The sequence below is a fragment of the Centruroides sculpturatus genome, unplaced genomic scaffold (assembly GCF_000671375.1).
Source record: "Centruroides sculpturatus isolate CEXI.00-Female unplaced genomic scaffold, Cexi_2.0 scaffold106, whole genome shotgun sequence".
In the NCBI taxonomy this organism is placed as follows: domain Eukaryota; kingdom Metazoa; phylum Arthropoda; class Arachnida; order Scorpiones; family Buthidae; genus Centruroides; species Centruroides sculpturatus.
The window spans coordinates 426,311-450,393 of NW_019384517.1; the positions used below are offsets into that span (position 1 = coordinate 426,311).

Genomic DNA, 24,083 nt, shown 5'->3' on the forward strand with positions numbered 1-24,083 from the left:
CCGCATCTAAAATAGTATAAATAGAAGCAGAGTTCTTTACCGTAAGCCTTAATCCTAACCATCTCCCTTCAGTGGGGTTGAATTTCGACATGTATATTATAAAAAAACACATGCGTATTCGAATGCAGCGTTGTGTCAAAATTTCAAAGGAATCGGTAGGAACAAACGAACATTACATTTTTATTTATATAGATAGATAGAAGATGATCTGCTTTAGTTCATTTTCACAGAAAAGCATAATGCCTTACAGAAAAGCAAACTTAGGGCGTCATACTCGTAGCGCCATCTGTTGGACAAAAAAGCCTTAACCATAGATGATATCATTTAATTTATATGAATGTTTAACGGAATAATATACAGCCTATGTCCACCCTGAGGTTCCATTCTAAATATTGGTGATAGAATTTTTGAAATTGGATGAGCAGTTTCGGAGATTACCTGCTGCAAACAAACTTACATACATACATACATACATACATACATACATACATACATACATACATACATACATACATACATAACCTCTTTATAGTATTTTTATCTTTATAATATTAGTATAGATTTACAGATTTTCAGACAAAATTTTTAGAATTTTTATTACTTTTACATGTTAATAATTTTAAATATTATGAAAATCAATTTTCCCAAGCATGTTTTAATTCTTTAAATTAAGTAAATTTTATGGGAAATTTTTTGATTTATCTAAATTACGTAGTGAATTGCAATATATATATTCATGTCCAGACTATATTGACAAGTAACTCTTAGACATAAAAAGTATTATAATTAATGATGATCCAAACAAAGATGTACTAAAAGAATTATATGATTTAATATCATTAATTTTTACGGTACCCTCTACCAGTGCATCTATTGATCAACCATGAAGCAAATTCGTACATTGGCCAGGAACACTCGGTCGGAGGAAAAATTGTCATCGCTAGCATCTCTATTTGGCAATTTTTTTCAGCAAAGTTGCTTGTTGTCGACTCCATCAACGTATTTGAAAGCTCTTTTTCTATTGAAAGCAATTTTCAATAGAAAAAGAGCTTTCAAATACGTTGATGGAGTCGACAACAAGCAACTTTGCTGAAAAAAATTGCCAAATAGAGTTAGTTTATAAAAAATTAAAAAATGAGTTTTTCTACCATTGTTTGTATCATATCAATTTGTGTTATGTATGTATTATTTGTATTTTAGAACTAAAATACATAAATTGTTTATTTTTGTCATTTCCAGTATTTGGTTAAAATTTTTATGGAAATGTGTTGTTCTGGACAGGTCCAAACAGTCACGAAAGACACGAAAAAATGGTTAATTTAGAGAAAATTTTATTATTTTAAAAAAAGATAGGAAAAAATCGTTTATAGTTGGACACCCATTGTTTATATCAAACTGCGATGCAGAAACCATAAATCGGAGAAGGAAGCAGTCTTATGATCAGTGGAAGATCGAATTCATCTTCAATTTTGACCTTTATAGTGCTCCAGATGGAAGTCTTATTACACTTAGTGACGAGGGACCAACCACTCGGGAAGCGTGATTGATAGAGAACAACCAATCAAAATGGTCGAAAGAAAGAATGGAGATTGATATAATCTCCGACAATCAAGCACAATCCAACACCTTGCACTCGATTAACTAAACTAACCAAAATGTCGTGTGTCAATGCACAAAAAAAAAATAAAACAGTTTCTCGTTTATTGTGCCAACCTGTAACCCGTGCCACTTCGAACTCAGATTATGTCCCCAACACCAACAGACAAAATCTCCCTGTGCCTTACAGACTTGTTAACGCCACTGTCTCGGGGCCACCTTCGATCGATGATGAAAGAACCACGTCGACCCAGGACATCTGAACAGCTGATTGTCCTAAAGCAAACTATTTTATACATAGTGTGTGTTTATTTTATGTTAAAATAAATGGTTTTTGTTAGATACTTGTCATCTTTGTCTCTTTCGCCACCATGCATGTACGAATGGAACCTAGACCATCACTGACGCACAATTAACTAATTGTCCCTGGAAGTCAGCTTCTTATAGAAATACAGCTTATCTATCATCAAATGTCATGGCACACCACTGATATAAATGTTCCTAAGATATCAACAGATCTGAGAGTACTTGAACTTCTTGATTTTGAAGATTATGCTTCATTAAATAAAATTGTGTACTCATCTTCCATAATTTCTATAACTTTTTAAATTTTTCTTAATATTTATTTATTAATAAATGCTATAATTTGTTTTAAAATTTTATTTTTTATTTATAGATATTGTCAAGTACTTATACAAGAGTTTCATGTAAAGTTGGATCAAGGATTTTTAAACAGTTTAATATCATTTTTTGGATCTGAAGAAATAACAGATATTGACTATGTAAGAACACTTACTATTATTTAATTATGACTTAAGAGTTTTATTGTAAGAAGAAATAATTTTTAGTAGTGTTGTATCAAATATTTGGCATTATTTGGTATTTGGATATATTTGGCCACAAAGTAGTATTTAGTATATTTAGATGACTACTTTCTCAAAGCTGAACTACTCAGTCAAATAATGTTATCTTAGTTTGAGGGGGGAAAGAAAGAGAGAGGGGAACAAAAGAGAAAAAACAAAATAGAAAGAAAAGAAAAAATATTTTTAAATATCTAAATTGTTTCTTCCTTTCTGAAACAAGTATAACTTTAATAAATGATCCTAAGCAAATATTATTTAGTAATCAGAATTCAAGAGTGAATGAAGAAGCATTAACACTTCTGCATTCATAGAACGTAAGTGATTTTGTTGCCTTCATAAATACTTGTAACTTCACTGAACATACTGTACATTCACTAAATACACTACTTTGTGAGACTACCGAAAAAAATGGACCTCAATGGCAAGATTTTATTTTGTTATTTTTCATTATATAAGAATTAAAATTTTTTAAATAAAAATGTAATCTTTATTATTGAATGGAAGACACTGCCCTCCATCTTGTTCTAAGACTTAGTCTAAGCTTTCTGTTTCAAGCAGTTTCAAATAAATCAGCTGATATTCCACCAAATATTCAGTAGTCAGAAAAGTAAGAATATTTGGTATTCAACAACAGTAACATCTGAATAACTATTTAGTATTTGTTATCAACCAAAACCTAGTTGGTTTTTCCATCCCACTTAAAATCCTATTTGGTTCATCTCTAATTTTTAAATTTTTGGTATACAGGTAGGCCTCCTACAACGTGGTACTTTTACAACGCAGTTTACGGTATTTAGAAACGAATTATCTTTCACATAACAGAAAATTTGCAACGGATTACGTAATATGCCCCGCAGTTCAGTGTACAGAGCTAAATGTCCTCGAAAACAGCTGTTTGTTCACGTTGACGTGTTATTCTCATGAAAGTTTCATTGGAAGATCGGTATCTAGACAGATGTTCTTCAGTTTTTATAAACACTCAAATATATCAATGAATTTTCGATAATTTATACTCTTTTAATAGGTGGGGGCTGCAAAAATGGTCCAAAATACAGTATAAACTTCTATTGGGTGTATATTTTTAACAACATAGTGAAGGAAAGTTATTTTTTGCGATTTTTACTGTCCACAAAACTGCTTGAAAAAATTTTAGCCATAACAATGTCGAATGAAAAGAAAGGACCGTCGTTAGAAAGGAAATTTATTAATATATCTCTTCAAACAAAGATAGAAATTTTTGATCGAATTAAAAATCAAGAGCAGATAGCTGCTGATGGTAGGTATTTTAATTTAAATGAGTCAACTATTCAGTCGATTAAGCAAGAGGAAGAAAAGATTAGGAATTCAGTCGCATCCAGATCATCTATTCTTGCAAAAATTGTTGCTCGTCCGAGAGCACCTATAATGAAAAAAAATGGAACAAGCGCTAATATTATGGGTAGAAGATATGAACAAGAAACGGTTGCCTTTAAATAAAAGTGCAGTTAAACACAAAGTCTTAAAAATATTTGATTATTTAAAACAAATGGGATAGTCGTCGGCTGATGAAACCAGTGTTAAATTTGTGGCTAGCAATGGCTGGTTTGAAAAATTTAAAAAATGCCATTCAAACGTCAAGTTTTTCTCTTTTTAGAACCGAATCCCAGTTTTTGTATTAAGTTAGTGTCTCCTATAATGCGATTTCCCACAACGCGGTATTTTCAAGGAACATATCTACCACGTTGTAGGAGGCCTACCTGTATTTCTAAATTGGATATTGAAATTTAAATTACTTAATTTATTATAGTGGAACAAAAAAATAAAATTGAACTATAAACTAAGTCATACTGTAATTATAAAATTTGGAAACTGATAAAATGTCATTTTCAAATAAAATTTTTGAAACATCCTATCACTTTTCAGTTCATTTATTTATTTAAAAGTAAGTTAGTTTTAAAATTTTGAAAAGATGTGAATGTAAACACCAAAACATGCAATAACCTTTGATAATTAGACATTTCAATTAAGTAAGCTTCAACTTATTATTATTACGTTAAGAATTAAATTATTATTTTCAGCCATCTTCAATGACTATTATTAGGCTATTCAACTGGATTGAATGTTTTTAAATAACATAATGGAAAAGGAATGTTAAATGCAAAGGCAGTGTACTTAAACTTAGTGTTTTAAACTTAGCAATTCATTATGATTGATTGTACAGTAGAGCGTCGATTTTCCGAATCAATTGGGGACTGGGGTTGTCCGGATAACTGATATTTCGGATAACTGATTTACGTACGAAAAAATAGTTTAACGTATCCGATGTCGAAATTTTTCTCCGTTGCGTGTCGCTTCGCGTTGAATTTTCGTCGATGTTAAGCCTAACAAAGACTATTGTATCGTTAAAAATTATTTTTTTATTTTGTACAAACAAAATAAATATATTGAAAAATATAAAAATAATAAAAAATTATACTTCAGATGTTAATTTAGTATCAAAAACGTAAAATATTTGAGTAGCCCAAGACATAGCCAAAGATTGAAGCGCCACAGCACTGGCGAAAATTTAAATTTGCAGACTGAAATTCTTTCGGATGATTGACTTTCGGAAAATCGACGCTCTACTGTATTACTTAACATAAAAACAAGTAAATTAAATGTGATACAAACATAATATCAGTGACAAATAATTATACACAATTATGCAATCACGTGGAGATTTCATGCAATAATCTCCACATCTGGGAAACAGTGTTCTGGTCCTTATAATTAATAGACCTGCCTTGTTGTGTTGTAGATTTATAAATCTCTAATAACTCCATGTGTTTGAGGTTGCCTCTAGATCTTAGATCTAATAATTTTTGCCTCTTTCCCTCTCACACTGGCAAAATTGTCCAAGGCAAAAATAGCCAATATATTGGGTTGTTCGGAAAGTAATTTCATTTTTTATTCTGTGAAAAAAAAAAACATTTTTATAATAAATAAATATTTTATTGAATTATATATCAACCATTTTGGTCAAATAACTGTTGTCATCCTTTCTGGTAGTAGCATGTTTTCACATTCATAAAATTTTTTATCGTTGATTACAAAAAACTGATCCAAGTGATTTTTGACATTGTCATTTCAAGTAAATGTCTTACAGTTAAAAAATTTATATAGACCAGAACAAGTAATAATCTGAGTGTGCTCCATCTGGCGAATATGGTTGGTGTGATAGCACATCCCATCTAAGTTATAACAGTTTCTGACGAGTTACCAAACTTGTGTGAAATTTGACATCATCGTGGTAAAACACTACACCTGTTTTGTTGATCAATTCTGGCCATCTTTTCTGTTTGCTGATATTACTCAATTTGTTTACTCGATTGCAGTACACTTTTGAATCAATTGTTAAATTGTCTGGTAAAAACTTCTAAAAAAATTTCCTTAAAATCCCATCAAAAAGAGCATCTCTCCTTAAGAACATGTGGAACCCATACTTGAAACGAAACCAATTTGTTTCAAGTAATCATAAATGGTTCAGTTTGACAAATTTAATCTCTTCGTGATTTCATGTGTTGTTATTCGGCAGTTTGCTTCAATCAGTACCTTTATTTTGTTTTCATTGGCTTTAACTGGCCATCCAGAATGTGGTGCATCTTCAATATTGAAATTGCCAGAACGAAATTTTGTAAACCAGTTTTGGCACTATCGTTCTGTCAATACATCTTCTCCATACACGTCACACAATTTTTTTCTCGCTTGAACAGCATTCTTATCTTTTCGGTAATAAAAGAGCAAGATATGCCGGAAATGCTGCTTTCGATCTTCCATATTTGATGGGACACAAAAAATAAACAATTGCACAAAATCAAACAAAATTTTTTACAAATAAGCCTTAAAATGCTAGCTGTCAAAATATATAATGATAATAATACAGTTTAGAATGAAAATGGCAGTAAAAATACGACTAATCCGTTTAGTGGTAAAAAAAACTAAATTACTTGTCGAACAACCCAATAGTTAAGGGTGGACTCTTTCCAGTTTTATACTAATGTTCTTTATGTTTACTGCCTTTGCATTTAATGTTCCTTTTTCTCAAATGTTTTTTTAAAAACATTTGATCTAGTCAAACAGCTTGATGATGGCCTTTGAAGATTGCTGAAAATATTGACTGGAGCTTATTAAATGGAAATTTTTGATTTATCAAAGGTGGTTGTGTATTTTTGTGTTTAGTTCTGAATCAGTTAAATTGTGTAAGATGTGAATATAATACATGAATTCAAAAAATTTTGTTATATTTTATTATCAATGATAGAATGTCTTCAACAAAGTATTAAATTGAAAATATCTATTGATATTTAAGTCAAGATAGTAATCATTAAAACAAGTATAACAATGGTATTAATGGCAAATACTTTATTCACCAGTTACTTTAGAAATTATTTTATTGAAATGAAGTGAATAAATAATACACGTCACTTTCATTTCAATAAAATTTTTAAAACAATAAAATACACTTCACCAAACTCACTGATGAATGATAATTTTTTCTTATTTCCAATACTTAAGTTTAGGAGTTCCATCTCAAATATTACATTTTTTTGTTTGTTTGTTCAATTACATTTAGAGTTTTTGTAAATGTAATTATAAAATGATGGAAGTGAAGAGCAGGGAGAAAAATTGAGTATTTGAGATGATACTTTCTAAATTGAATGCTGAAGTCACATTTTCATTAACCATAAGTAGATGTTGTGTATATGATGGTGTGGTCTATGCAATTAATTTATTTGTACTAGAAATTTTTTGCATACTATATATCCCATAATTTTTTTTCCAAATGTTATGCTTAGCTGATACTGGTGCCAAGTGCTATGCCAGACCAAAGTCAAAAAATAGCTACCCAAACAAGTGTAACATTAAGCTGTGTTAATGGTATGCATGTCAATATCTAGGAACTTCGGAACAATGTTACATGTGTTCAGTATTTCAGCTTTTTGTAGGGCCATGTAAATGTTATTAAGGTTTAATGTTTTTAGACTTTTGTATAGTGTATGTGGTATAACACCAGTAGAAGAAAGGACAACAGGTATAATAAACACCTTATCCATCTTCCCCATCTGTCTTCTATTTCTTTGGCAAATGGGGTGTACTTGTGGATTTTTTCAGTGTGGGCATTTTCATGTTGTGTGTGTTTGGAACAGAGATGTCTATTATATAAGTGATCTAACTGCATTTGTCAATGAGAGTGAAGTCAGGTCAGTGGTGATAATGTGAAAGGTGAGAAATGCATTTCAATGAGACAAGGCAAATACCAGTCAAATCGTTTGTACAGTTGTTTGTACATTGAGACAAGGCAAATACCAGTCAAATTCAATTGTTTGTATTCTGGAACACAAGAAGTGAATAAATGGTGGTTACCAATTTTGGACAGACTACATCTTCAAATTAATTTTTGTAAAATTGCCATCCGATGAAATTCTACAATGTGTTTTTATTTAATCGAAATAAGGGAATGGATATCAGTCTGCCTGTTACAGAGACAAAAATGTATATGCACTAGTTTCCTGTTCTCGTTTGATTTTCCCACGACAATTAATTATACAGTTAAACTTAAAACTAAGACTATCACAATTCAGTGTAAACCTAATACTATTCAATGGCGTAGCGTGGGTGTCAGTTGCCCGGGGCGGAGGAAAATTTCGCCGTCCACTTATTTAGATATCTCAATTTAAAAGACTAAAATTCAGTTTCTTCACAGAATAAATAATGAAAAATTACGTGCTCATTTCAATCGGTCAAAATCATAGGTGCGACAAAAATATGAAATGAAATGGTTCAAATTTCTACAAGATATTATTATTTATTGTGAAATTTTGCCACCTCCTAAAAAGTGCCACCCGGGGCAGGCCACCTATGCTGCCCTCACTACACTACGCCACAGATACTATTACTACTTATGACTAGACAGAGAAAGAAAAATGAAGGATGGTTGGCTAGTGTACCAGTAACTTATATTGGGGGGGTCCTGATAATGGGATAATATGGACCATAGTCGCCTTGTGGACAGTGAATGTTCAATCCTTTCACATTCGAGGTAATAACAACCAGTTATCATTAAATATTGCTGAGGAAGGTTCCTTGAGCATGTACGGAAGAGCTCACTAATATAGTTAGAAGTCACCATTCACACGTGGTCTACGCTGACCCTCTATCTCTTCCTATCTTTCGAGGCCTGAATCCTGGTTGCTTCTCACTCGGTCTCCTCTCTCGTCGGTGGCAACCCCAAAAGTGACTCTCCTTAATTAGCACCCATTTTTCCCAGGTTCTTCTTGTGGAGGACCCTTTCTTTTCCCTTTTGTATACTGGCCAATCAGGATCCACGAACAGTTAGGCTCCTGTCATGTGACAGGAAAGGGTTGAAGACAGAAGAAAGGAGTTCCTATTCTATATACAATTATATACAAAAACAAACATAATCACAGATAAATTGTTTTATCTGTGATTATGATTGGCATAGTATATTTTGTGCATGTCATTTTCTAATACTGCCTGTGGAGTATATTTGTAGTATAGTACCTGGATGTTTAATAATCTGTACTTTGTGCAAGCTCTTGGTGTATTATATTTGCTATTTGTTATGCTTATGTAAATATTCTGCTTGTGCTAAGAGCTTGCAACCAGAGGTTGTATTGTTTCTGACAGAATGTGGCATTTTCTGCATTAGACATTTGTGAGTGATGTATCCTTCAAGATGTGTTTTCTGTAATTGTTAGTGTTTATGACCTGACCTTTAATGGCAATCATAAAACCCTCAGTCTCTCTAAACTGGAAGCCCTTAGTCAGCCAGTAGTTTGACACAATTTTGTCAACATAGTCCTGAGCTATGTCATAGGTATTCCTGCCATGAAGTGCCTTTTGTGCCGATGACTGCTTAGTGGTGGTCTGTTATTTGTGTTGAGCTATGTCCAGGTGCTCAGACTATATGTTTAAGTTTAAAGGTGTGTGGTTACTATCTGCCAATGTTATGGCATTACATTCTTAATGTTTTTTGTGGAAAAATTCCTGCAGTATCTGAATTTGTTTGTAGTGCAGGTTAACTATATTAGTAAAGCCCCACGGCCACATTATTATTATTATGTTGGTTTTAGTGAGTTATACTCAGTTCACACTGGTGGCTGTGTACTATGCTGGACCAGAGTCAAGGCATAGCAACCAAAACGAGACAAAAATTAAAAAAGAGTGTCGGTGTGCATGTCTGTATTCAGAAATTCCTAACAATATCACATGTATTCAATATAATGGCCTTCAGTAGTGTGATGTATGTGTTTCTATTCAATTGTAATGTGCCCAGGCTTTTGTTTAGTGTGTGCAGTATGACACCTGTAGAGTATGACATCACGTAACTAGTATTACGGCCTGTATAATCTGGACAGCCTTGTTCAAGGCTAAGCAGAACCAGAGAGGACTCAGGGAATCTCCTTGAGAAATTCCTCACCTAATGGATATTTCATTTGTTTGTATGGAAGTGTTACTAACCCTGAGATGTAGTGTTGTTCTCCAGTGCTGCATAGTGTTTTGGAAGAATGCAATGAGTGATAGATGTATTTTGTACTTGTGTACAATATGTAGCAGCCAGCTGTGTGGAACGCTGTCAAATGCTTCTCTGTAGTCTGTATATGTCGTGTATGTTTCTGTGTTGTTTGTGTGCTATTCGTAGGATGACTGAATCTATGAGTAATTGTTCTTACATCTCCTGTGATTTCTATGGCAACCTTTCTGTTGTTCCATAAGAATGTCGTGTTCTTCAACACATTTATATATTTTGTTTGCGATACATGCTGTCAATAATTTGTAGTGTTGGGAGACATGTACCGGTAATTGGTCTGTATTGTGTGGGGTCTGTGGTGTTGTTGTTTTTAGATTTCATGTAGTTGATGCCCTGAGTAAGAAATTTTGGCATGTCTTGTGGATTGATGATGATGTGTTAGATATTTGACTAGTTCTTGGTGCAGTGATGTAAATTTTTTGTACCAGAAATTGTGAATGTTGTCTACACCAGGTGTCTTCCAGTTGTGTGTTCTGTTAACAGCGTAGTGAATGTCGTGTATGTTTATTTAAGCACAGGGCATACTTAGTATGTTATGCAAGTTTCTGTTCTCCTCCTTGATCCAGCCTGCATCAGCATTGTGTGTAACAGCATTGGACCAAAGAGATGACCAATAAGTTGTGAGTTCTTCTTCTGTTGGTGTGCCACTATGCTGTGTATCAGTATTTGTTTTGGTACTAATTTATCTGTAAAAGAGTTTTTCATTGTTTGGAAATAATTTATTTTGTTGTTTTCGTAGTGTACATGTTTTGTATTGTTTGGGTCTACGTGCTTTGGCTGTGAGTTTCTGTTTTAGTGTATCAACATATTCTGTAATGTGATGATCATGTTTTGTGTGTGTTTTGAATTTCTTGAAAATGTTTTTGAGTTGTTTCTTTAATTTAGGTGTTATGTTGTTTTTAGTGTATTGTGTCAGCCTGCCTATTGCTGTCTAATGTCATTTATTTGTGTTTCTATTCTTCTCTGCCAGGCAGGCTTGTGATAGAATTGTGTTTTGTGTGTGTCTGTCTGCGATTGTATTTTCAGTTCATGGCATAAACTAATGTATGAATGTCTGAGAATGTAGAAATTGAATGAATGTAGTTTGGTAGTGAGTGTTTACATAATTTAGTGTTCTTCCTACTTCCTTTGAAATGTGGATTTTTGGTATTCATGGTCTTTATGTGGGATCTATGCCTGTATATTTAATGAGTGTTTCCTGAAATATAAGTGAAAGCGTATTAACTAAATCTATGTCTATTTTATCAGTGGTGGATGAGGAAGTGTCTGTAGTATCATTAGTGGTAGTTGTTGTGTATGTGCTGTAATTAGTGCTTGTTGCTGGATTATCCTGACAGGTTACATGATCTTTATTAATGTTAAATGTTTCTGTCTGTTGATATATTTGATCAACAACCCTTTGTGACTGTGAGGTGAGGATATTGTTGTGTGAATCTATAGTGTTGTTGTTGTCTGTATGTTGTCATGTTTGTTTTGAGTCTTGTGATCGTGTAGTAAGTACGGATGATAAACTTGTTCATTTCTATTGCCTGAATTGAACAATTTCTATTGAACAAAGAATGAACAAATGAACAAAGAAATGAAAATTTCATCCATTGGCATGGTTTTCCAGCCTTTGTGGTCTGTGGATGCATTGCCACAGATACACAAGGGTTAGGTTGATTCATCATTTCTGTCAAGGGCAATGAAGTAGTCATGCTTGGGCTGGCACTGCTTTCGCCACTGGTAATCAAGGGAGACTGTGGCTTATTTTTCAAATATGAGCCTCTGCCTTATCCACAAACGTGGATTTTGTTAACCCAGGCAATGTCCGAGCTGATATCACACTTAGATCTAGTTACTACCATGATAAATATCTCCACAGAATGTGGGTGTGTTGGTCACTCTTAGCTTCACTTCTCTCCATAGACCTTACTGGCATGGGTACCTTACCAGGAGCTTGTGCTCCAGCCTGCATTATCTATTGATCATATCAAAATTATAAAATATTATATTAATTAATTTTTTTTTTTTTGGTTGCGAAAAAAATCACAATCATAAATGGGGTTGTGAATAAAAAAANTATACACTATGTAGTGTGATGAATGAATCACACTACATAGTGTTTAAGCAACAAATTAATTTTTTATTATACAAATGACTTCAATGCTAAATACTTAAAATAGATGTCAGCAATATTATATAGTTTTTTAATGTTTTAATTGTTGCTTTTATTATTTGGACATTAATAAATTAATATATATAAATAATATATATATATACATACATACATACACACAACTTTGTAATCTTCTATCAAACTTTTGTAGGTAAAGTTATTAGCAAAAGATAAAGAACTTCTTCAAGTTGATTTAAAAGATGTTGCAGAAACATATTCATCACAAGAACTTAAGCATTATTTTGATATGTTACATTTTTCACCTCTAAAGGTTAGTATTTAATTTAAGTTTACTTTGTTAAATAAATTAAATAGAATTTTTTGTAAAATTACTAAATTTTACCAGATACACATTAGTTTTTCAATGACTGGAGGTTCTTCACAAGATGAAGGACAACCTACTGCAATACATTCAGAATTCTTGAATTTATTACTTCAAAGTATAGGGGTCACATTAACAGAAGTACAAGACATCATTTTTAGGTAAAGCTATGAATAATTACTAAATTTTTGGAATTTGATATTTAATTTCTAATTATATGAAGGTCTTTTTGTTATAGCTTATTTAATACACAAAAAATATTATAGATTGTATTAGATATATTAACTTACCAAAAAAAAATTAACTTTATTGTAAATCAAAGTTTAATAATAATTTTTCTAATGTTTTAATGATACTTTGTATTTTAAAAATATATATTTGGAACAATTTAGTATTTTGATACCATATTAAAAGTTCACAAAAGTTAAGATTGTAAAACACACACACATTTATATATACACACACTACATCACGAAGGTATCTGGATATGTATAAGATGTAAGATTTTTTAGTTATATCTCATTCCTTGCAAGAAATAGGAAAAAAAAGTAATGAAAGATCTGAAATCCTCAGACTTTTTATGCTAGAAAAAATATTTAAATATACAAGAAAGTAAATCAAAAAGAGTAATGTAATTTTATTTCAAACTGTGAAAATTTTTACATCACAAAAGTACAGACAGAGGGAATAAATAAAAAGTGTCAGATTATTTGCATAAAAACATGTCTCCAACAACTTACATCAGCAAATTAGTTAAAGTATTTATTTGAAACTTTAACTGTTTTTTTTTTTTGTTTTTGTAAACAATGAAAACAAAAGAGTTAACCAAACTTGTTTAAGAACTCATTAATAAGGAATGAAAAAGAGGAAAATCTGTACGGAATCTTTCATAAGTTTCACATTCCAAATACCAGATACAATTACAAAATTTAGAACAACAAACATTGTAGTAGATAAGACTCTAACTGGACACCCTGAAATATTTACCTCGACGAAAATGTGCTATCATCAGGAAAGTGAAGAAAAATCCACGAATAGGTGCACCTAAGTTTGCTGCTGAAACTTCTATAGAATTTGGAGTACAAACATCTGCAGAAACTGTGAGAAGAATTTTAAGAAAAAGTGGTTATAAAAGTTGTGCAGATAAGAAAAAACTGTTTATCAGCAAAAAAATCATCAGAAAATATTAAAGTTTGAGAAAGAGTTTTATACAAAACCAATAACATTTTGGAACTTAGTTTTGTGGTCAGACAAATCCAATTTCAATCTTTTTGGTTCAGATGGTTGCCCAAAAGTATGGAAAAAAATCTGGAGAATTTCTAAAAATGAAAAACCTGAATCCTACAGTGAAATATGGAGGTGGTTCACTACCATTTTATGGTTGTATGTATGCAAATGGTGCTGGAACTCTGGAATTCATTGATGGAATAATGACTCAACATGAGTATAAATAGATTTTAAATGAAAATGTTCAGAAATCAGTATGAAAATTAAAACTAGGGCAAGGGTATGTTTTCCAGTATGACAACAATGTGAAGCATACATCAAAATCAGTCTCGGTTTCTTGATGTGCACCATATAAAAGTGCTTCCCTGTCATCCACAATCACCCAATCTCAACCTGAGTGACCATTTATGGGATCACATTGAACAGATCATCAGAACAGAATCAATAACAAATAAAACTGATCTTAAAAACATCATCACCAGAGTTTGGAATTTAATAGACAGAAGTACAGTAAGACCCAATGTTAAGTGGGGGATGCGTTTCTAGACAATGAAGCGCTAAGCGAAACAGCATTAAACAGGGTCATTTTAACACAGAGTAAATAGGGATAGGGGAACACGTGACCAAACATCAAAAAATTTTACTTTAATTTTAAGTTATTTTTATATTAATTTGTATAATAATATATGTTAAATAACACATAAACATATGCACACAGAAATGTAAAGTTCAGTTTTTGTGATGAAGGTCCTGACTTTTCTGAAATTCTTTTTCTTTTGCAATAAAATCATGAAGTTTCATTTGTCGCTTTTTTCTTTCCTTGAGCAAATGTCGGTAGCAGAAGATCGCATCCAAAACACCTTATTTTGCTTTTGCACTCCTTCCAAAATCTGGATCATTCGCTACAATTTGATCAATGATTTTGGTTATCTTACCAAACTTTTACTAAGGAAATCTGTAGAGAAATTTTTTGGGTTCTTCGTTTTTGGAATCTCTATTTTCCAATTCCACATGAATTTCATGTTCTGCCAGTTCTGGAAGGTCATTGTTGGTAAGGCTCTCACCAGAAATCTGCTGTAACTCCTCAATATCCTGCTCGTCTATATCTAGTCCTGCTATATTGATTAGGTTGAGTTTGGTCAACTTAACAATACAGCGATAGGCTCTTCTCTTTGAGAATTCTTGGATACCTTCAGCCATAACTTTTTCCACACTTCGTTTCTACATTTATTAGTTAATTCTTGCCAAGCGAAGTCGATATTTCCTATGGCATCTGTTGGTAATGCCTATACATTTCTATGGTGGTATATTTTTTTCCAAAATTGCACCAAACAAACAGATTTAAAGAAAGTACACCTTTTTGCCATCTTTTGCTGATTGGTTTGGGTTTGCAAATAATTGTATTATATACAAATCAATGAAATGCTGTGATAATTTAAATCAGCGTAAATTTTGAGCTTTTTTTTTACTGTATTACAAAAAAATTGGTTGAATCAATGCCTAGTCATTAGAAGCTGTAATTAGGGCAAAAGGAGGTCAACTCATTAATAAAAGTATAAAATATTGTTTTTTCATTATTTATTTCCTCTGGTTACTTTTGTAAAATTAGATTTTTTGCTTTGATCAATGCTTTTTGTATATGTAAATATTTTTTTCTAATGTAGAAAAGTCTGAGGATTTCAAATCTGTCATTATTTTTTTCCTACTTCATCTGAGAATTAAGTTATAACTAAACACTCTTACATCTTATAGGTGTCTGGATACTTTTGTGACAATTGTGTGTGTAATATTGTTTATTATTATATATATTTTACATTTCGTAAAATATATATAATAATAAAATTTTTCACATACATGCAAGTATTAAAAATAAATAAATAATCAACAAAACAAAAAATAATAAGTATGAAATGTGAGCAACATTAATACCATAATTTTTTGCAAATAACTCCCAAGGGAACTGTCGGAGTGTCTTCTAATAAATTTTAATAAAATTTAGTTAATAACTACGTTAAAAGTATACAAACTCTATTTTAAATTTGTAGCATTCACTAAAAGTGTTGATCAGAGTTATTAGCAATCAAATGTTGCACTACTTTATAGTAGTTTAGCACAATTACGCAAATTTTTAGAAGTGAAAGGGTCGCGGAGGAAGACGGCGATATTACATTTAGAATAAATTCTGGAATTTTCAAAAATGGTTGAAGAATTAATAAAATTTTGTATACTTTTAACATAATTATTAACTAAATTTTATTAATTCTTCTCCTATTTTTGAAAATTCCAGAATTTATTCTAAATGTAATATCGCCGTCTTCCTCCGCGACCCTTTCACTTCTAAAAATTTGCATAACTGTGTTAAACTACTATAAAGTAGTGCAACATTTGATTGCTAATAACTCTGATCAACACTTTTAGTGAATGCTACAAATTTAAAATAGAGTTTGTATACTTTTAATGTAGTTATTAACTAAATTTTATTAAAATTTATTAGAAGACACTCCGACAGTTTCCTTGTCAGTGGCATGTAACACACAACAGCATATATTTTGCTGAAAATTACTAGAATGAAAATAAAGCCTTTACTTTAATCTACACTGCCATGTACCTCCATTGCGGCAACTATAAGTATGATAATTACTGGCTTATAGTTTAGAAGGTACCATTTTAAATATTAGAAATGTTTCTTTATTATGTTTTGTATCTGTTAGCAGTGTGGTATAGATGTTATTATAAAAAAAGTGAATTGGAAAAAAGGAATACTGAGACAGAATCAACTAAACTTTGTAAATGTATAAAATATAAGGACTGCCAAACTATAAAATTTTTTAATCCTGTTGCTTCATTTCTGTTTTATTTATCTAATAATAATAAATCCCTATGACCTGGCCCAGGATTTTGTTGACAAAACTGTATCAAACAGCTGGTTAGATCAGGGATGCCTCTTTGGGGAGATGGAAGGATTTGTGATTGCCATACAGGATCAGGTCATAAATACTAAAAACTACAGAAAACACAAACTCAAAAATACAAATCTCACAAATGACACAAGCAGAAAATGTCACATGCCAGAAAGTATACAAAACATCACTTCTGGTTGCAAGCTCTTGGCACAGACAGATTATTTACACAGACATATCAAGTAGCAAATATAATAAACCAAGAACTTGCAAACAAACACAAATTATTAGACATCCACAAACCATACTACAAATACATTCCACAGACAGTATTGGAAAACATCACGCACAAAATGTACTACGTGCATTTTGTGCGTGATGTTTTATCTGTGATTATGCTATAATCACAGATAAAACAATTTACCACAACAGACCAGACATCACACTCATTGACAAACACAATAAAATCACATACATTACAGACATAGCCATTCCAAACACTCACAATGTACAAAACACATGCACTGAAAAAATTAGCAAGTACACAGAACTCGCCCAGGAAATAAGGCATCTGTTGAGGATGAAAAGGGTGCTTATTGTACCTGTTGTTCTCTCCTGTACAGGTGTGATACCACACAAACTACACAAAAACCTGGGAAAATTACAATCGAATAGAAATACATATATCACACTACAGAAGGCCACTATATTGAATACATGTCATATTGTTAGGAAATATAATAATAATACTATACAGGGTGTCCCAACGAAAACGAAACGGCAGAGATATCGCGTTCGTCCAAGCAAATCGCTCGGACAGGTCGATTTTATTCTCAAGGGGGATATTTTTTGCAATGAAGTTTTTGCGATTCTGAATACAACAGACAACAAAATTTTTAAAAACTTATTCATTTTTTATTAGCTAAACAAACATTTATTTCAAATAAAGTAACACAAACTATTAAAAAACATAAAAAACCTTTTAAGCTAGACCGCATATGCAAGGAAAAATAAGTTGATCATAAAAGTAAGGTTGATAATGTGTTATCTGTTTCCAAATGTTATAATACAGTATTTTGTAGTGTTCACATTAAGCTTGACCACATAGTGATTCAATTCGAATTTAAGATTATTATTTGTTTTGCCGGGATAAAAATCGTCTGGCACACTCGTTTTCCCGCGCTTTTAGTCGTTCGACAGACGATGTTGGTCGCCATAGGAACGCTACTCGGACCGCTCATTAGTTATAAGACATCATGCCATCTGCGGACGTCTTGGAGAACTATCAAGCGTTGATTGGTGGAATCCAGTCCAATTGTTTAGTTAATAAAAAATGAATAAGTTTTTAAAAATTTTGTTGTCTGTTGTATTCAGAATCATTGCAGAAAATGTACCCCTTGAGAATAAAATCGACCTGTCCGAGCGATTTGCTTGGACGAACGCGATATCTCTGCCGTTTCGTTTTCGTTGGGACACCCTGTATATATGCTAAAGTGAATTTGGAAAACAAAGATAAAATAATCTGAATGTTAATAAAATCCAATAACACAGATTCAAGAATTTATTTATTGTAGAGAACTACAACATATCCATTCAAAAAAAGATGTGCTTTCATATATGGTAAAGATTCATTGGATTATAATGGATAGGCCATCCAATGGAATACTGAAATTCTGTTTCATTCATTGAATTACTATTTAGATTATTATACAAAAATTTATTTTACTAGTATCTTCTAACTTGCAAATTATTTAATAGTAATTTAAATTTTATGTGAATGTTACTTTAATTAATATAAAATTGATTTCTATACTGTAGAGCGGGGCTTCTTAAACTATGGGTCGAGACCCCATTTGGGGTCGCTTAGTGAAATCTTGGGGGGGTCGCGAGATTTTAATGCAAAATATTGAAAATAATTTGTGAGTTTGAAAATGGCATGCTTTGTGTCATAGGTTTCGTGAGTTGCGCTTTGTGTCACTTCTGGGACAGTGAGACAATGATTCAACAACACTGATTGTAGTGTGAACTAGTGTATTGTTGTCGCTTTTCAGTGTATTCAGTTGTCTCTGTTCCATTGTAACACAAGAGTGAACTGTGGTAGTACACCATTATTGTTCTTGCAAATTTGTATATATCTTTATTTTATATTTTTTTTTTTTTTTTTTGGTTGCGAAAAAAATCACAATCATAAATGGGGTTGTGAATAAAAAAAGTTTAAGAAGCCTTGCTTTAGAGTTTAAAAATGAAACAAATAAAGTAAAATAGTAATGAAACTAAAACTGTTGTGTGTAAGAAAAGGCAAAAACATTGCACATTTAAGCTAGATATATTGTTTTAAATGTATATAATTACTTAATCTTCCAAATTAACTTTATAACAATGAGAAAACCAAGAGTTTAGAGTTTACTAACATTATAATCATTAAGTCATGTTTTAATTGTCAATGAGACTAACTAATAAAGCAATTCTCAACCTTTTCTAGCTCCCTTTCATAAAAATGGAAAATTTCGTATACCCCTAAATGTCCATAAATTCGAAATAGTTAAAGAAGATTGTCAAATTGTTTCAAGACTTAGTTAATTTAATTTTTTTAAGTAAATTATAATAAAAGTTTTGTAATTAAATACTGAAATGATAACAGTGGCAAGTATTCACAATGTTGTTACTTAATCACAGAGATTATCATTAGCACTGCATTCTAAATATATTTCATAAACAAAATCAAAATTTATTTTAAGTAAAATTATGCTAAAACAAAATTTTTTCACATTTTATCGTTAATGCATTTCCTATAAATGTTGAAACAATATTTTGTTTTGAATTTTGTATTTATGATATGAATTTTCATATATTAATACATGAAAAACTTAATTTACATAAGTAACAGCAATACCAAAAAACTTACTAATACAACTTATCTTGCAGCCGCAGTTCATTACTTCAAACGTTTTCGGTCATGTTAAATGACCTTTCTCAAGAAAAAGAAAGCAAATAAAAGATAAAAAACTGTATAAATCGAACACTTAGTACAAACGAACACTTAGTACAAACGAACAAGCTTTTCGAATGTTTTTGAACTAGCCTATAATCCGTTGCAATTTATGACGTCAGTTTTAACATTGCAACGAAAGTATAAACAATCCTACAGATTATATAAATATCTAAAAATCATAAGTACAGAGAGTTACCACCTCCAATCATTGCGCATAAATATATAACTTAGGATATAAGAATGCATAGTATCTGCTTTCTTCGATTATTAAGGCTTTATATTAAGCTTGAGGACCATGCTGCCGATATTTTTGTCGATTCTCGAAAGTTGATTGCAAGGCCTTTATGGTTTGCTTTACAAATCTGCCAGGCTTCCGTGTAATACCGGTGTTTACGATCTCGAACTACCTGCAGTAGTCTTGCTTGGTCCCATTCGGCTTTGACGTCTTGCAGGACTGCTAAAACGTAGGTGGCCAGCGCAGTGCATGGTTGTTCCTTTCTTATATTTCCTTGGTGTTCTGCTAACCTGTCCTTGATACATCTTCCTGGCACACTATGAAGGTACACTATGTGAAATGATACTAGCAACGCTAGAAAACGCACTGTTGCCGAAGTATGAAGCGCAAATGATAATGTATGTTCAATACTTATATTATGTTCTGGAATGCTAAGCCCAATATACAGAGTTTTATAAAGGATATAAATGACAATAGATTCGGTCTTGAGATAGAGTTAGAGCAAGAAAACGATAAGACCATACATTTCTTAGATCTGTATATACAAATTAACAGCTTAGTAGGGTTCACTACTAAAGTCTACAGAAAGCCCTCATATAACCCTACATTTATTCCTTGGATTTCTCACGATCCTCCAGTATATAAAATGGCTGCATTCCGAGCATTAATCGCAAGAGCTTATTTGCATTGTAGCAATGCAAAAGATAGAACGGATGAACTGAATTATATATATAACTTAGCCAGAAAGTATGGGATTAATGTTAATGCTATTATCAGCAAGAGCATAAAGCGCCATAAGAAGAGAAGTTTACCTAATAATGAAGGAATTATAATGCTGGATTATAATGCATAGCTGACTAATATCTTTCGACGCATCAGAAAAGCCAAGAACAAAAGAATCCTATATAAAAGAACCCCCACCACTTACCAACTATTATGATCCGATAAAGATGAAGTGGACAGAAACACACTCCCCGGTGTCTATAAAATTCCAGTTACAAACTCACGGTGACTTAGTAAATTAATGTATATAGGAGCCACAGGAAGATGTATCAAGGACAGGTTAGCAGAACACCAAGGAAATATAAGAAAGGAACAACCATGCACTGCGCTGGCCACCTACGTTTTAGCAGTCCTGCAAGACGTCAAAGCCGAATGGGACCAAGCAAGACTACTGCAGGTAGTTCGAGATCGTAAACACCGGTATTACACGGAAGCCTGGCAGATTTGTAAAGCAAACCATAAAGGCCTTGCAATCAACTTTCGAGAATCGACAAAAATATCGGCAGCATGGTCCTCAAGCTTAATATAAAGCCTTAATAATCGAAGAAAGCAGATACTATGCATTCTTATATCCTAAGTTATATATTTATGCGCAATGATTGGAGGTGGTAACTCTCTGTACTTATGATTTTTAGATATTTATATAATCTGTAGGATTGTTTATACTTTCGTTGCAATGTTAAAACTGACGTCATAAATTGCAACGGATTATAGGCTAGTTCAAAAACATTCGAAAAGCTTGTTCATTTGTACTAAGTGTTCGATTTATACAGTTTTTTATCTTTTATTTGCTTTCTTTTTCTTGAGAAAGGTCATTTAACATGACCGAAAACGTTTGAAGTAATGAACTGCGGCTGCAAGATAAGGTGTATTAGTAAGTTTTTTGGTATTAATAGTATGCAGTCTCGAACGAATTGTAACAGCAATAATGTTATTAATTAGTTAAATAATATTTACTAACAATCCACGAAAAACCTTTTTTTACGAGTGTTATGTCACTATTAAATTCCACAAGTACTTTCGACCTCCACCGAGGTCTGCTTCAGGTGGTGACTGGCCGTGTTTCGACCCGACCGTCGTAAGGATGTTGCCAACGATGTAAGTAAATAAATGTGCGCGTCGGGTTTCACCCCTCTAACCGCCATTGCTCGAACTCCTCGAATAAATACTTCCACGCCTGTACAAGTGTTTCCCCATCCCTGTAGTTGATGCAGTTGCCCCCCATGATAGCTTTGTGAATCTCCCAGGCCTCCAGGTGACGGATGTGATCTGCGCGGAACGCGTGTCTGATAAGTTTGGTGTTCCGGAAGTCCACCCTTATTTCAGGGTCGGTGACATAGGTTGATAAGGCAGTGGTGTGTCTTTTATGCTTAATATCAGCTTGGTGTTCACGTATTCGTTTCTGTGTTGATCGGATGGTGGAGCCAATGTAAACTAAGTCTCTATTGAATCTGTCGTCCCATATGGGAATGGAGTAAACACCTGGGGCCCTGGTGAGATCCATTGGTCCTTCGCGTTGCGCAGCAAGTCGTAAAGCGAGCCAGTTCTTAAGTACGCGATTTTGGTGCTGCTGTTGCTAGCGATCTCCCTATATAGGGGGTCTAGATGCCGGTTGAAGCGGACGACCACGCATCTCGCGTTCCCATCCGGTTGGCGGTTGTCGTCCGGCGATGGTAGGGGGCAGTCCCTGCGGCGAGGGGGGCGGTGGGCGCAAGCACGTGCTAAACCGCGGACCAAGGCTTTGCTATAACCATGATCCATGGCAATTTTTTCTATGCGTCGGATCTCCGACCATGCGTCGCGCACATGTGTGTGGTGCGTGAAGGCCCGTCTGGTAAGGGCCCGGAAAGCCGCCATTTTGTAGACAAAGGGGTCAGAGGAGTTCGTGGGGATGAACAGCGGGAGTTGGTCAGGTTTATGGTAGACACTCGTTTCTATCTTGCCCCCTGAGACGGATGTTAACATTAAGAAAATGAGCACTCGAGTTGCTAACCTGATCTAAGCCGAGGGTGAAGCCATATGCATTGTCGTTCATACACGACAAAAAATCGTCCAGATTGGGAGAGGTTTTCCACAGTATAAAGATGTCGTCCACGTATCTTTGGTATAGACTGATGTTTGGTAAGAATTTGGGCAACCCTTTCTCCTCCAATTGTCTCACTGCCAGCTCGCCAAGGTCCCCCGAAAGCGGGCTGCCCATGGGGACACCTCGTCTTTGTAAATAAGTAGCCTCGTTGAACTGGAAGACCGAAGTGTAGCACATAAGATGCACCAGCTCCAATATCTGCTCATGGTGCCAGAGTGCATCATTCTCCCGCAGTAGCAGGTTCCTAAGAGCGCAGAAGCATGGCTGCAGCCTTATCGAAGGGAAAAGGGACACGAAATCCATGACCGTGAAGTGCAGGTCCTCACCAACCTCGACCCGCCAAACAAACATTCTCATTTATAAATATAGATTACTAAAATTATCACTTAAAATGGCAGTCTAACCACCTACCTCTAGTCAAATTACTTTATGACAAATTATTAAATTAGTCTTATTATAGCCCAATAATATGGCAGATCATTTGACATTAATTAAATATTGGGATTGTGGATTTATTATTTAATTGCTCAGTTATCATTAGTTTTTTAATTATTAATTTGAAGTATAAAATACTATAGCACTTATTTTAGTAATATAGATACCAAGTTAATGAATAGAAAAGAAAGATTATATTAAAAGTAACTAAATTCAGATCAATAGAAATGTATAAAATAACATAGTCCATAAAAATTTTAAGTTAACAGCTTTTAATAAAAGGATTTAGGACTAGGAAGTTTTGAATTGCCTAAATATAAAACTTTTTTAAATTTAAAAATTTGTTGAGTTGAAATTTCATTTGGCAGCTATTACAGGTTTTTTCTCCTACCTTCTGGAAATTCTCTGCATATCTTCAGATTGGAAAACATTGGATTAGTTGCTTATCAAAAATGTCTTTTAAAAGTTTATTTTTCATTGAACAGACTATAAATATATAAATATCAAATATTAAATACTAAAATAAACAAAAAAATTAAATAGAAATGATTTTAATACTATTGACACAGGTTTGAAAGTTAATCACTTAACATCTAAACCAAACCTTCTACATAGTTCTCTTGAAATTTATTATATAGAGAGGAAGAAACTATTGGAAACTTGCCTGTTTTTAGTAGGAGTGCATACTAACATCACTTAAAGCATGGCTTGACACACACACACACACACACACACACACACACAATACACAATACACAGAAGAAAACTAAAGGCAAAACATGTGTCCATATACAGAAATGTTAGAATTGGGAAACAGTTTAATGACCACTTATGTGCTCACAAAACTGTTTCCTAAATTCTAATGTAATTCTGTAGAATAATTGTTCTCATTTACAAAAACATTATTTATGCATTC

At 32.9% G+C, this 24,083-nt stretch overlaps 1 protein-coding gene across 1 annotated transcript in view; it reads left to right on the forward strand.

Annotated features, from left to right (window-relative positions):
- Positions 1-24,083, forward strand: part of LOC111622618 (vacuolar protein sorting-associated protein 13-like) — a 435,263-nt gene that overhangs the window by 360,252 nt on the left and 50,928 nt on the right. The window contains exons 73-75 of the mRNA XM_023365028.1: positions 2,273-2,378; positions 12,339-12,458; positions 12,534-12,670. Of these exons, the coding sequence (XP_023220796.1) occupies positions 2,273-2,378; positions 12,339-12,458; positions 12,534-12,670 (363 nt within the window). The remainder of the gene's footprint in view (positions 1-2,272; positions 2,379-12,338; positions 12,459-12,533; positions 12,671-24,083) is intronic.